The sequence below is a fragment of the Rhinoraja longicauda genome, chromosome 30 (assembly GCF_053455715.1).
Source record: "Rhinoraja longicauda isolate Sanriku21f chromosome 30, sRhiLon1.1, whole genome shotgun sequence".
Taxonomy (NCBI): Eukaryota; Metazoa; Chordata; class Chondrichthyes; order Rajiformes; family Arhynchobatidae; genus Rhinoraja; species Rhinoraja longicauda.
In genome coordinates this window covers 25,201,651-25,216,233 of record NC_135982.1, presented here as the reverse complement: position 1 = coordinate 25,216,233, position 14,583 = coordinate 25,201,651, and the positions used below count along the sequence as shown (strand labels likewise).

General features: G+C 46.9%; 3 protein-coding genes across 11 annotated transcripts in view; 1 reads left to right on the top strand and 2 right to left on the bottom strand.

Moving 5' to 3' along the window:
* The window catches only part of ints11 (integrator complex subunit 11), a 41,020-nt gene extending 32,057 nt beyond the window's left edge, over positions 1–8,963 (top strand). For 7 of the 9 annotated variants that reach the window (XM_078425478.1, XM_078425479.1, XM_078425476.1 and 4 more), the window contains 5 exons: positions 355–462; positions 1,745–1,806; positions 1,924–2,066; positions 4,560–4,689; positions 7,538–8,963. In XM_078425478.1, the coding sequence (XP_078281604.1) occupies positions 355–462; positions 1,745–1,806; positions 1,924–2,066; positions 4,560–4,689; positions 7,538–7,627 (533 nt within the window). In that variant the 3' untranslated portion in view covers positions 7,628–8,963. The remainder of the gene's footprint in view (positions 1–354; positions 463–1,744; positions 1,807–1,923; positions 2,067–4,559; positions 4,690–7,537) is intronic. The other 2 variants (XM_078425483.1, XM_078425484.1) reach the window with 1 other exon arrangement.
* The window catches only part of pusl1 (pseudouridine synthase like 1), a 70,662-nt gene that overhangs the window by 2,123 nt on the left and 53,956 nt on the right, over positions 1–14,583 (bottom strand). The gene's annotated exons all lie outside the window — the stretch shown is intronic.
* On the bottom strand, positions 9,511–11,340 carry LOC144608080 (lysophosphatidic acid receptor 6). The gene has a single exon (XM_078425379.1). It carries the CDS (start codon positions 11,322–11,324, stop codon positions 10,287–10,289), a length of 1,038 nt encoding a protein of 345 aa, XP_078281505.1. The 5' UTR covers positions 11,325–11,340; the 3' UTR covers positions 9,511–10,286.

Genomic DNA, 14,583 nt, shown 5'->3' with positions numbered 1-14,583 from the left:
CCTCCTCCCTCACCCCTCCCTCCCCCTCCCTCCTCTCCTCCCTCCCCTCCTCCCTCACCACATCCTCACCCCTCATCCTCACCCTGTTACACTGGCTCCCTCCCCTCTCCACTCTCATTCCCAATGCAGAGCACCAATCCAAAACGTCAACTCTTCGACTGCCTAATCCGCTGAGCTCCTCCAGCAGTTCGTTTCTTGCTGTAGATGGAATGACCCGCTCTTGTGCTGTGCTAAAAGCAGTTCCATTCTACTCTTAGTATAACTTAGTATAATATATACTATCTTAGTATAATAAATAAGTTTTTGTAAGCATGGATGATGTTTGATACCTATTGGTGTTAATGTTGTGCCTAGGTATTAATTGCTACATGCCAGCCAATGGAGAGACCGCTACAATCGTGACCAATCCCAACATTCCTGTGGATATTTCTCTCTCTTTGCTCAAAAGGGATTCGGCTCTTGGTAATAAAATTATACTTACTTTCGAGTCTTAAAACAATCTTATCGTTCTGTTTGTAAGTAAATGTTTTGCCAAGTGGTTTGCCTCATCAAGGTGGACCTTGGTGTGCTCACCGGTCTGTGCAGAGTTACCACAACTCGGCCAAGTTGGGCACAGATTACTCTCAGCAATGAATACCAGGCTTTTTGTTAATCATAATGTTATATAGTTTGTTGTGGTTGATATGTCTAACCTGGGGTTTTCTTGGATTGAACTGTTTGAAAGCTACAGCATGGAAAGAGGCCCTTCGGCCCACCGAGTCCACACTGACCATCGATCACCCTAGTTCTGTGTTAGCCCACTTTCCCATCCACTTCCTACACACTTGGGGGCAGCTTACAGAGGGCCAATTAACCGACAAACATTGGGATGTGGGAGGAAACCAGAGCATTCAGGTGAAATCCACGGGGCGAACATGCAAACTCCGCGCAGGGTCAGGGTCGAACATAGGTCTGGCATTGTGGGCAGCAGCTCCACCAGCTGTGCCATTCTGATGCACAAAATAGCCTGTCAAAGCTTACTATTGGCACTCACATCAACAAGTTCAGCTTGAGCACTACATCCTCCTCTTCTTTGGGACTGAGAACTTGTTTCTGTATCAAATTTGACTTATTTCCGTCTGGTTTTATGAGGCAGGAGGTGATGCTTCTTGGTGTCCACTGTGGGAACTGCAAATAGTCCAGAGATGAGGCAGGAGGTGATGGCACTGATGGATGGGTGGCTGTGTTTAGTCGATAGTTACAGCCCGGTAACAGGCCCTTCGGCCCACCGTGTCCGCGCTGACCAGCGATCACCCTGTACATTAGTTCTATCCCACACACTAGGGACAGTTTACAGAAGCCAATTAACCGACAATCTTGCATGTCTTCTGAGCGTGGGAGGAAACCGGAGCACCCGGAGAAAACCCACGCGGTCACAGGGAGAATGTACAAACTCCACACAGACAGCACATATGGTCAGGTTCAAACCTGGGTCTCTGGCACTGCAAAGGCAGTAACTCGACCGCTGTGTCACCGAGCCGACTGCACTGTGCTTTCATAGAGCCCCAGTGCATGGCCTCGAGATCCTCCGTTTCTCCAACATATTGAGTGCTCAAGGTCAGATTTCTCAGAGCTTGGTGGAACTTGACCTTATCTTGAATTTTCTTTATTTGATTTTTTTAAATTATTAGCTATCTAAGCATTTTACTTTATGAAAAACGTTGTTTGTTATGTTAGCTACGTATATTTTCTTCCCACACTTTAGGTCCGATACCTGACCCAAAGAAACAGAAGCTAATGCACGGCACGCTGATTATAAAGGATAATGTGAGAAACGCGTTTAAATTCAATTATGAATTAAATTGTAAAGTAAATTTTCATTGTAAATTTACCGATCTATTGAAGGGGAGAAAACGTAACTCTCCTCTGCTCCTGTGTGTGTAGAGCCTTCGCCTGATTTCACCTGAACAAGCTGTGAAAGAGTTGGGCCTCAGTGAGCACCATCTCCGCTACACCTGCAAGGTGCAGATACAAGACCACCACTCCGAACAGGACACCTTAAACCGGATATACAGCCACCTGAAAAAGTGAGTGGCTTAGTGCTCCTCAGCTTCCGATGGGGATCACCTTCCGAGAAAACCCATCGGAAAACCAAAGTATCGTAAGTCGCAATGCATTGTAACGCACGCGATCACGTGGCCGGAAGCGAGCGGCGGCTCGCTACGGGTCCCTGCCGTTTGCACCATCGCCACGTCGAACTATCGCAAAGCCGATCCATCGTAACCTGGAGAGTACCTGTAGTTTAGTTTAGAGATACAGCGCAGAAACAGGCCCTGCGGCCCACCGAGTGAGTCCACACCGACCAGCAATCCCTGCACATTAACACTACCCTACACACAATTGGAACAATTTTACACGTACACCAAGCCAATTAACCTGCATACCTGCACGTCTTTGGAGCGAGGGAGGAAACCGAAGATCTCGGCGAAAACCCACGCGGTCACGGGGAGAACGTACAAACTCCATACAGGCAGCACCCGTAGCCGGGATGGAACCCGTCTCCGCCGCTGTAAGGTAGCAACTCTACCGCTGCGCACGGTGACCGCCTGAGTATGTCGGGATAATTGGGCCAACTCAGGAAGTAGCTATCTTTGTGTTAATGGCAGACACGGCAAAATACCGCAATACACACCACATAGAATGTAATTCAGAACAGAGAGAAACCCCTGATAATACACTGCTAAATTTATTCACACTAAAGGACCTACCAAACATAAGAAAGCCTGGCACAGAAACAATTACTCTTCTGTTCAGTTGTGTCCGGGGAATGTAAGACAGGTGCATTTGTTCCTTATGTGCTACAAATAACTTGGGATCCCTGTTATCTATTGTAATTAAATATAGCCCAAGGGATCATCATGCGAGCGAGCGAGCGCTGTCTGAATCCGGTGCCTTTAGCATGCATTTTAATGTGTCTCTGCACCTCTTTTAGCTGCTCTTTCGATCAGACAAAAGCTGAAGATTATGTGTCCCAATTGTAATTAGACTCACCAACGTGAACGAGTGCAGTTTGTCTTTTGTAATCATAAACTAATGAGCAGGCAACATTTTCCCCATCATCTGTAACTTGTGTTACTCAGCCTGAGAAGCATCTCTTGTTCCCCAGTATATAAACTATCGATGCACAGGCCGAAGCTTACCATATAAGATGTCTATTTAGAAAGATATTATTCAATTTGCATTTCTGTTCAAACACCTTCTCTACTATTCTGGTAGAGCCACTGCCTCACAGCGCCAGAGAGCTGGGATCGATCCCGACACGGGGAATTGTCTGTGTGGAGTTTGCACGTTCTCACTGTGACCGCACGGGCTTTCGGCTGAGTGCTCCGGTTTCCTCCCACATCCCGTGTGGATTGGCAGGTTAATGGATCAGTGTAACATTGCCCCGGGTGTGCAGGGAGAGGATGCGAAAGTGGAATAACATAGAACGAGTGTAAATGGATGATCAGCGTGGACTCGGTGGGCCAAAGGGCCTGTTTCCATTCCGTATCTCCACACTAAACGTAGCCATGTGATCGGTGACAGACTACTCTGCTGTGTGTTTAGTGCTGGCTGCTTTCCAATATAAGGAATTAATAATTTTCCAAGTAGGCTAATCAAACATCAGTCGTGATTTGATCCTGGAAGAGGGGAAACGGGCGCAAAATCATAAGCTTCTTAACCATTATTCTCTTTTTTTTTTTGGAAAGACTTGCTTTTAAAACGGCAATATTTAAATTTACCTTTATTTTATACCTATTGAAACACGATCAGATATTGCACATTCCGTGTCCGCGCCGACCAGCGATCCCCGTACACGAGCACTATCCTGCACACGAGGGATAAGTTACATTCTTATCGAAGCCCATTAATGGACATCTTTGTGGAGTGTAGGAAGAAGCCAGAGCACCCGGAGAAAACCCATGCGTTCTCAGGGAGAACTGCAAACTCCACACAGACTGCACCTGAGGTCGAGGTTGAATCGAACCTTTGGCGCTGTGAGGCAGCAACTCTATCGCTGCACCACCGTGCCGTATTTGACACAAAAGGAATTTTGTCGTGTGCAATAAAATGAGAGGGAATCTTCAGTCTGTACGATGGAGATTTGCACTTAATTAGTTGGGCATCAGGATCGAGGGAGGAGCTGGAGAAAGGGAAGCCTCTACATTGGATATTTGACTTTGACTTCTTCAGACCATAACAAAAATGGCTGTATATTTTTAACCAGAAAAGGCAGGACAAATGATCCTAAGAGGGAGAATGTTAGTCTGGCCGTGATAAATATGTTGAGTCCATGCACCATTGCTGCACAGTTTATAATGAAAGTAATGAACAGGCTGCTGATAAAATGCAGACTGCTGGCCCAAAACTGGCTTGGTTGTGATCTGCAACAACATCAATGTGAGGGGAATGTCTCATACATTCACAACTGGAATCTGTGAACCTGACTGTTGCTTAATATTGACCTGGTTTATGAGGCGTTAAGTGTTTATAAGATGTGGTAATGTTGTACAACTCAATTGGTTATTTATTTTTCAAAGCATCTTGAAAGATTATCCTATTCAGCACCTCCCTGATGGGTCTGTGATGGTGGAATCCATTCTCATTAAAATCAGTGCAATGTCTGATGACCAGAGTACGAAAGATGTGTTGGTTTCGTGGACTTACCAGGTGGGTAAAGGTTTTGGATAACCAACCAATTTCAGGCTAAAAGGAAAGTCTTTAAATATTCAGCTTAGCTTTCTGTTCACAATATTCCAGGGGTCATTGTGTGACTAGCTAAAGGCTCTGGTACTATCTGTCAGTGTCCTGCTTAATACAAATGATGGACAATGTTCACGTTTGCTCCACCCTTTTAACAATAATGGGCACTTTCCTCCAATAAAGTAGAAGGGCACAACAAGGTTCATCTTTAACGTGGTAAACCTGGGCGCAGTGGCGCAGCGGCAGAGTTGCTGCCTCACAGCGCCAGAGACCCGGGTTTGATCCTGACTGCGGGTGCTGTCTGTCCGGAGTTTGTACGTTCACCCCGTGACGTGCGTGGGTTTTCCCCGGGCACTCCGGTTTCCTCCCACACTCCAAAGACGTACAGGTTTGTAGGTTAATTTGGCTTTGGTAAAGATTGTAAATTGTCCCTAGTGTGTAGGATAATGATAGTGTAGACAATAGACAATAGGTGCAGGAGGCCATTCGGCCCTTCGAGCCAGCACCGCCATTCAATGTGATCATGGCTGATCATTCTCAATCAGTACCCCGTTCCTGCCTTCTCCCCATACCCCCTGACTCCGCTATCCTTAAGAGCTCTATCCAGCTCTCTCTTGAATGCATTCAGAGAATTGGCCTCCACTGCCTTCTGAGGCAGAGAATTCCACAGATTTACAACTCTCTGACTGAAAAAGTTTTTCCTCATCTCAGTTCTAAATGGCCTACCCCTTATTCTTAAACTGTGGCCCCTTGTTCTGGACTCCCCCAACATTGGGAACATGTTTCCTGCCTCTAACATGTCCAACCCCTTAATAATCTTATACGTTTCGATAAGATCTCCTCTCATCCTTCTAAATTCCAGTGTATACAAGCCTAGTCGCTCCAGTCTTTCAACATATGACAGTCCCGCCATTCCGGGAATTAACCTAGTAAACCTACGCTGCACGCCCTCAATAGCAAGAATATCCTTCCTCAAATTTGGAGACCAAAACTGCACACAATACTCCAGGTTCGGTCTCACTAGGGCCCTGTACAACTGCAGAAGGACCTTTTTGCTCCTATACTCAACTCCTCTTGTTATGATGGCCAACATTCCATTGGCTTTCTTCACTGCCTGCTGTACCTGCATGCTTCCTTTCAGTGACTGATGCACTAGGACACCCAGATCTCGTTGTACGTCCCCTGTACGGGGATCGCTGGTTGGCACGGACTTGGCGGGCTGAAGGGCCCCTGTTTCCGCTCTGTATTTCTAAACTAAACTAAACTTCAATGAAAGGGAGAATGCGATTCGATATAAATTCCCATTCAGCTTTAAACCTACACTGAGCCGTGCATGAATGTTACAAATGAGTATTTGAGGTACTCTGCATTGGAAAGTGACTCACGGCAAGTTTCACTTCCTAAATGAGAAAAAGTGACATTTTCTAGTTGGCAAGTACGTTTATCCACAGTGCCCACAAGTGCGTTTTCTGTTTCATGGGGATCCATTTTATTTGATGCGATAAAGGATTTGAAAATCGAAAGTTACATCTCATTTGAGGCTTGACTTGGCACAGGAGCAAGTCAAAATGCCATCCTATTTGTGAAGTTTCCAAATGACTTAATGCAAGTGTTGGCAAACGATTTTGACACAATGAAGCCAAAGACTTTACTTGGTGCTAACGTATATTACTATTTGTACAACAATAACACAAAGCAGCATCTGTAACTAGAGAGCATGGAATGGAATAGAACACAGAACAGTATAGCACAGGAACAGGCCCTTCGGCCCGCAGTGTCTGTGCTTAACCTGATGTCAAGCTAAACTAATCTCCTCTGCCTGCACGGATCCATTTCCTTGCATTCCCCACATATCCACGTGCCTGTCTAAAAGCCTCTTAAATGCCACTATCTTGTCTGCCTCCACCATCTCCCCTCACAGATTCCAGGCACCCACCTCTCTTAGTGTGAAAAAAAAACTAGCCCCACCCATCCCCAAGAAACTTTGCCCCTCTCACCTGGAAGCTATGCCCTCTAGTCTTTGATATATCCATCCTGGGACAAGGTTCTGACTGTTTACCCTATCAATGCCTCCCATAAGTTGATATACTTCTGTCAAGTCTCCCATCCGACCTTAGAGAAACGGAGTAAAGCATAAAGGAGACTCTTCAGGCTGTAGCATATATTCTGCTGCCGAACAGGGAAATATAATTGTATTAAAACTGAGCTGTCGTAGAGCATACAAAAATTATGGGACGAGAAGATGTCGGCACAGTGGTAGAGCTGCTGCCTTATCCCACCCCGACACACGAGGCTCAATCCTAACTGTGGCTGTTGTCCATATGGAGTTTGTACGTTCTCCCTGTGACCACGTGGGTTTTCTCCGGGTGCTCCAGTTTCCTCCCACATCCCAAAGACGTACAAGTTTGTAGGTTAATTGTCTTTGGTAAAATTGTAAATTGTCCGAGTGGGATAGTGCAAGTGTACGAGGCGATCGCTGGCCGGCACAGACTTGGTGGGCCGAAGGGCCTGTTTCCGCGCCTTATCTCTAAACACGAAACTCTAAAAAGACCGACCGATCCATCGAGCCGAGCCCTGTGGAGAAAGTTTCCCTCAAAAGCATTTGGATGTTTAAAGCCAGCCTGGGACAAAACCATGGGCTTAAAATCACATGGAAAAAAATCCAATAAGAGCCATAATAAAAATGAGATCATAATACCAAAGTGAGATGATCGACGGTGATTGACCATCTCTTGCTCGAAGAGTTTTGCTCTCTGCATAAACGGCTCCTGTACTTGATAATAATTGTGAATGTTCCTTTTTTGTTGTTGTTCAGGATGAAGAGTTGGGCAGTTACCTGATCACGTTACTGAAGAAAGGGCTGCCTCAGTCTATTCCTCTCGGACCAGCGGGAATAGCAAAGTAAAAAGGCACAGAAAAATGACTGTTTTGATATTTTTGTATTTGCTTCGTGTAAAAGTCAAAGCAGCAGCAGCAGGATCCAGTGAGATGATGCAATGGGTTTGAAGAGCTGTTGGCAGCTGCACTATGTGTAGACTAGAGGTGTCCGATCAAAGCCTCCTCCACAGCTCAACGATGATGTTAGTCATTATTTACTTCACCCACTCTACCGACTGGTGATATTTTTTCCAGCAAAAGAAGGTTGACAAAAAACAAAACACAGCCGTGTTTTTCTCAGCAAAAACTTATTATTGGGTCAGAGCTCATCAGCAATCTATGAGTCGAATGGCTGACTCCTGTCCCTGTGTGTCCAAAATGGTCCACTTTCTCAAGGGAAACAAGGGGTTGGTCAACAAAGGCCGGCCTCAGCAGATCGTGGGAAATGAAGAAGTCTTTTTTTTAAACCTTCATGATATTAAACATGACACAGACTGTAGGGGTGACTCAGCAGGCCAAGCTTCATCTCTGCAAGATATGGACAGACGACGTTTCGGGTCAGGTACCTTCAGACTGATTCAAGGACCCTGACCATAAACGTCACCTGTCCACGTTCTCCAGAGATGCTGCCTGACCCGCTGAGTTACTCCAGCACTTTGTGTCTAGCTTCCATGTTCTCCAGGGATGCTGCCTGACTGACCCACTGACCTTTATTGTAAAGCAGCATCTGTAGTTCCCAGTGTCTTCATAATATTAAACACTTGAATGATGATGTTCTCAATATTCTCTGCAGTATCCCAGTGTCTCCCCATTACTGCCGCCCTTCATCCCTAGAAGAACTCCACACACCCTGAGATCCTCCAAAAGCCGTTGTCCTGAACTGGACCCATCAGCTTGTTCACATCCACCGAGTGAGTCTCCAAGCTTCAGGTTAACATCCCTGACAAATTTATTTCAAAGACAGTGGCAGAGTTGCTGCCTTACAGCGTCAGAGACTCGGGTCAGATCCCGACTACGGGTGCTGTCTGTACGGAGTTTTACCTTCTCCCCGAGACCTGCGTGGGTTTTCTCCAAGATCTTCGGTTTTCTCCCACACTCCAAAGATGTAGGTTAATTGGCTTGGTATAAATGTAAGATTGGCCCTAGTGTGTGTAGGATAGTGTTAGTGTGCAGGGATCGCTGGTCAGTGTGGACTCTGTGGGTCGAAGGGCCTGATTCCACGCTGTATCTCTAAACTAAACTAAAAAGTGATGGGATTAAATTTTATTTCTTGGATTGAAAACATGATGTGACGAATTTCTGAGATGGATCTTAATCCAGCAGATAAAGTTGTGGAAAACGTGCGTGTTTACTGTCTTTACTCTCTTGCACTATTTTGCCCAACTCACCCAACCCATGAGAAGAAACTCTATCCTAGATAGGCGACGTTTCAGGTCGGCATCCTTCTTCATACCCGAAACATCACGTCTTTTTTTGTGAACTAGCATCTGCAGTTCCTTGTGGTCAGAAACTTTATCCTGATGTTTTCCATTTGTTCTTCCAATGGTTTTTGACTTTCTGGGCCAGATTCAACCTTTTTAACTACAGGAACCTGGCAGGTTGAAAACGCCTCAGGCAGTCTGTGTCTCAGTCTTTATCTTGTCATCGCCCTCTGTACCAGATGAATTTCTGACACAACTCGAGCGGGCATTTTCCATCATTAAAACAGTGCTGTGTCCACAACTTTAGAGATGGATGATGAAGATCAAATGACTCAAGTGGACAAACATGACTAGCCCAGTGGTATGAATATTGATTTCTCTAACTTCAAGTAACCCTTGCATCCCCTCTCTCTCTCTCTCTCTCTCTCTCTCTGCCCCTCCCCCACCCAAATTGTGGTACTAGGTTCAAAGTCATCTTGTTGAGTCTCATTGTCTGTAACTTGTTTTCAGCCCACAGCCTGTCTCCTTTACCATAGGTACCCTTTGTATATCTTTCATTCATCTGTTCAATATCGCCGTCTATCTCTCTCGTTTCCCTTTCCCCTGACTCTCAGTCTGAAGAAGGGTCTTGACCTGAAACGTCACCTATTCCCATTCTCCAGAGAGGCTGCCCGTCCCGCTGAGTTACACCAGCTTTTTGTGTCTATCTTCGGTTTTAACCACCCGGGTTTGATCCTGACTACAGGTGCTGTTCTGTGCAGAGTGTGTACGTTCTCCCTGTGACCTGCGTGGGTTTTCTCCGGGATCTCCGGTTTTCCCCCACGCTCCACAGGTTTGTAGGTTAATTGCTTTGGTAAAATCATATATTGCCCCTCGTGTATGTATGATAGTGTTAGTGTGCGGGGATCGCTGGTTGGCATAGTCTCAGTAGGCCGAAGGGCCTGTTTCCACGCTGTATCTCTAAACCAAACTAAAGGAGATAAGAAGGAATTACTTTCGGCAGAGGGTGGTGAGTTTGTTGGATTCAGTGTGGCAGTGGAGGCCAAGTCAATGGATATTTATAAGGCGGAGGTTGACAGATTCTTGATTAGTAAGGATGTCAGGGGTTATGGGGAGAAGCAGGAGATTGGGGTTGAGGGAAAGATGGATCAGTCATGAATGAATGGAGTAAACTTGAAGGGCTGAATGGCCTAATTCTGCTGCATTAACATAGGGACCCAAGTTGCCAACAGTCTTCGGTCACGTCTGTTAGTTACAGCTCACAGTTTAGCGCAGGGCGATGCTGTAAGCCTTCTGAAGCGATCGCCTCTTCGCGCTGTAAATTAGCTTGAATTTGTTGGTTGCAAAGAAGTAGATGAGAGGGTCGAGGCAGCAGGCGAGGCTGACAGTGGCCATGGTGACCCGCCGGCTCTTGTACAGGAAGCTGTGGAGAGCACAGCTCTCAATGACTTCCAAACGGGCAAGCAAGTAGAAGAAGTGGGTGATGTGATATGGGACGAAGCAAAGAATGGAGATCACCATAATGATCCAGATCATTCTCAACGCCTTCTCCCTGTGGATGCTGCTCTTCAGCTGGGCTATTTTCCTGGCGGCCAGCGGGTAGAATATAATAATAATGGTAAAGGGGATGAAGAAACCGAAGATGAATGCCGTGATGTTGTACGCCGCCATCCTCTTGCTCCAAGTCTCGTTGTCAAAGTTCTCGAAGCAGGCGGTGGAGTTGTTGGTGCCGTTGTTGAGTAGGGAACCACCGACGACCAGTGGGAGCATGATGGCAAAGGCCAGCAGCCAGACTAGCGCCGAGACCATCCGCGAGATGCTGGACCTCCTCATCCTGATGTATGTCCGAGGGTGGACCACCACAATGTAACGGTCCACACAGATCAGGCTGAGGAAAGTAACGTTGAGGTAAACGTTGGCGTAGTACAATGTCCCTGTGATCCTGCAGGTTACGTCGCCAAAGACCCAGTGGTTCCCCTTCATGTGGTAATGGATTCGAAAGGGCAAGGTCCAAATATAAACGATGTCCACCACCATCAGGTTTGCAATGTAGATGAAAGATGGCGAGGCCTTTGTAGTTTTCTTTATAAATAGGCAGAGGGCCGAGACGTTTCCGGTCAAGCCCAGAACGAACACGATGGTGTAGACCGCTGGAAACAACTGGTACTGGAAATGGGCCTCGTAGGTGCAGTTCCCGGTGGAGGGAGAGGGTGGGAGGGAGGAAGGTGGAGGGAGGGAGGGATGTGGAGGGAGGGAGGGATGTGGAGGGAGGGAGGAAGGTGGAGGGAGGGAGAAGCTGCCCATGTTTCAGATGATCTCCAGCAACGTTGTGTGCTTGGTCGAGCTGTTCCCAAGGCAATGCCCAGATCACCTGGATACAACACAGCAAAGATAAAACATTAACTGAGAAATGCAAGATCAAGAGAGAGGGATCGAGGTGGAATGGGACGGGAGAGGGGAAGAGCGATCTAATCACGGGAGAGTTGAGTGTGCATTGGGAGAGACTGGGGGTGGGGTGGGGTGGGGGGGGGGGGGGGGGGGGGGAGAGGACGCGGGACGGAAAGATGGAGAGGGTAGGGGTGTTACTCAAAACTGGAGAGTTCACCCGAAACGTCACCCATTCCTTCTATCCAGAGATGCTGCCTGTCCTGCTGAGTTACTCTTCAATATCTTCAATATTCATATCACCAGGTTGTGAGCCACCCAAGTGGAATATGAGCTTCATGTGGAACAATGAAAATGCTATTGCTTCTTTAAGGAGGCACCTGATTGTCCCCAGTGTATGTGGGATAGTGTTCCATGTGCGGGGTTCGCTGGCCGGCGTGGAGTGGCTGGGCCGAAGGGCCTGTTTCCACACTATCTCTAAACTAAACTAAGGAAAAAAACAAACTGAGAAGAACCAAAGAAAGACATTTGAAAAGACAAGGAATTGCTGACACTGGAATGTTGAGTAAAACACAGTGTGCTGGATGAACTCAGCGGGCCAGGCAGCCTCTGTGGAAGCAACGCGCAGGTGACGTTTCAGGACTGGACCCTTCATTGGACTGATTATAGTAAGAGGTAGAAAGCTGGGAAAGAGAAGCGGGGTGGGACAAAGCCGGCTAAGTGATAGGTGGATGCAGGTGAGAGGGGTTTTGCTTTGTAGATGGGTGGGCAAAGGCTCGAGATTAAAATGAGACCAAGGGTGTCAGATAGGGATGTCCAGAGGAAGTAGAACAGGTATACTCGGACATAAACCCGCAGCATTAATGGATCGAACAATAGAGCTGGCATGAAGTCGATGGGCTGAAGAGCCCACTTCTGGGCTGCTGCCCATGTGAACATGGGCTGAGTGGAGTCACTAGAGCATAGACAAGACGGGCCGAGTTAAAACCAGAAGATGCTGGAAGCACACAGCAGATCAGGCAGCACTTTGTGGGAGGAGAAAGAGTTCATGTTTCAGCTCAGGGACCCTTCATCAGTCCTCAATCCCACCGATGCAGGTAGCAGAGCAGAAACGCTAATGGTTTCTCTTATTCACTGTGAAATAAAAATGACCCAGAGAGACGAGTTGCTAAAGTTAGATGCCACAGGAAATCACAAGGGGCTTATTGTCAAGAAGGGTCAGAGATCTGACGATTGCAAAGAGTTTTAGAAACCACATGAACGACGACCAAAGATATTGCAAGGTAGGAGATGGGAATGTCACCAAGGCAGAGAAGTAGATTTGTAAAAAGTTGCACAAATAAGTAAAAAAGAACAGAGCAAAATTAAATATAGCAGAGGCTGGAGAAATTATGATGGAGATGGACAAAGTGATAAACATATTTCATAATGTATAGACATGGAATAGTACAGCACAGGAACAGGCCCTTCGGCCCACAATGACCGTGCCCAACACGATGGCAGGATAGACTCATCTCTGCCTGCACCTGATCCATTTCCTGCATATCCATGTGCCTATCTAACACTACCCTTAAACACCATTGATCATTTCTGCCTCCACCACCACCCCTGGCAGCATGTTCCAGGCACGCACTGTGCTCTGCGCATCCCCTTTAAACTTCTCCCCCCCTCTCCCCTTAAAGCAATGCTCTGGAATCTTTGCCACTTCCAGCCTGGGAACAAGATCCTGACTGTCCACCCTATCCTTGCCTCTTATCATTTTATATAAAATTTAGTTCTATCAGGTCTCATTTCAGCATCTGCCACTCCAGAGAAAGCAATCAAAGTCTGTCCAACCTCTCCCTACAGAAGATAGGTAGAATACACTGCCAATAACTGGGAAACAACAATTACTTGAGAGAGGGGTATTTAAAGCAAATAATAATCCAGTTTATAGACACAAAAAGCTGGAGTAACTCAATGGGTCAGGCAGCATCTCTGGAGAAAAGGAATAGGTGACGTTTCAGGTCGAGACCCTTCTTCAGACCCGACCCGAAACATCACCTATTCATTTCTCCGGAGATGCTGCCCGACCCGCTGAGTTACTCCAGCATTTTGTATCCATCTTCGGTGTAAACCAGCATCTGCAGTTCCTTCCTACGCTAGTAATCCAGTTTTCTCTTGGAGCGCCACAGGTTGATGTGAGGTGTCTAAAATTATAAGAGGCCTTGCACAATTACAGACCTGTACAATCGCGTATTCCACTTGCTTGCTGAGACGACTCCAATGTTAACTCTACGGACACGGCAGGTAGTAAATGGAAAGTAATGTGGTGTTTGCCACTCACCAATGGTCCTCTGCCAGGTTTGGGAATCTTCGTTCTGCAATACTCCGACTGAGAATGATCGCCTGGCGTGAGAGGGAGCTCTGCCTCAAATACACTGAAGAGACAAATGTCCTCGGCACAGTTTGATGGTGGCAAACGATCTAATTCCGCTGAACTCCTCTGCATAGAGGAAGGGCTGAAAATAAACTTTGTGGTTGGCGGACGTGCATATATCAAAGGGAAGCACAGAAACACAAGTCTCACAGCAGCATCTCTGAACCCACACCGTTCACAATTGTTGAGATGAAACAAAAGAACTCATGTACCTCTGTAACCAAGACAATTTGAAGTACTTTATTTCCCTGTTATGCAAATCAATGTTCACTGTACAATCTCTTTCAAATATTGCAAACAATTAGACTTTTGTTCTATTCACAAAATGCTGGAGTAACTCAGCAGGTCGGGCAGCATCTCGGGAGAGAAGGAATGGGTGACGTTTCGGGTCGAGACCCTTCTTCAGACTGATGTCAGGTGGGCGGGACAAAGGAAGGATATAGGTGGAGACAGGAAGATAGAGGGAGATCTGGGAAGGAGGAGGGGAAGGGAGGGACAGAGGAACTATCTAAAGTTGGAGAAGTCGATGTTCATACCACCGGGCTGCAAACTGCCCAGGCGAAATATGAGGTGCTGTTCCTCCAATTTCCGGTGGGCCTCACTATGGCACTGGAGGAGACCCATGACAGAAAGGTCAGACTGTGAATGGGAGGGGGAGTTGAAGTGCTCAGCCACCGGGAGATCAGGTTGGTTAATGCGGACCGAGCGCAGGTGTTCAGCGAAGCGATCGCCGAGCCTGCGTTTGGTTTCGCCGATGTA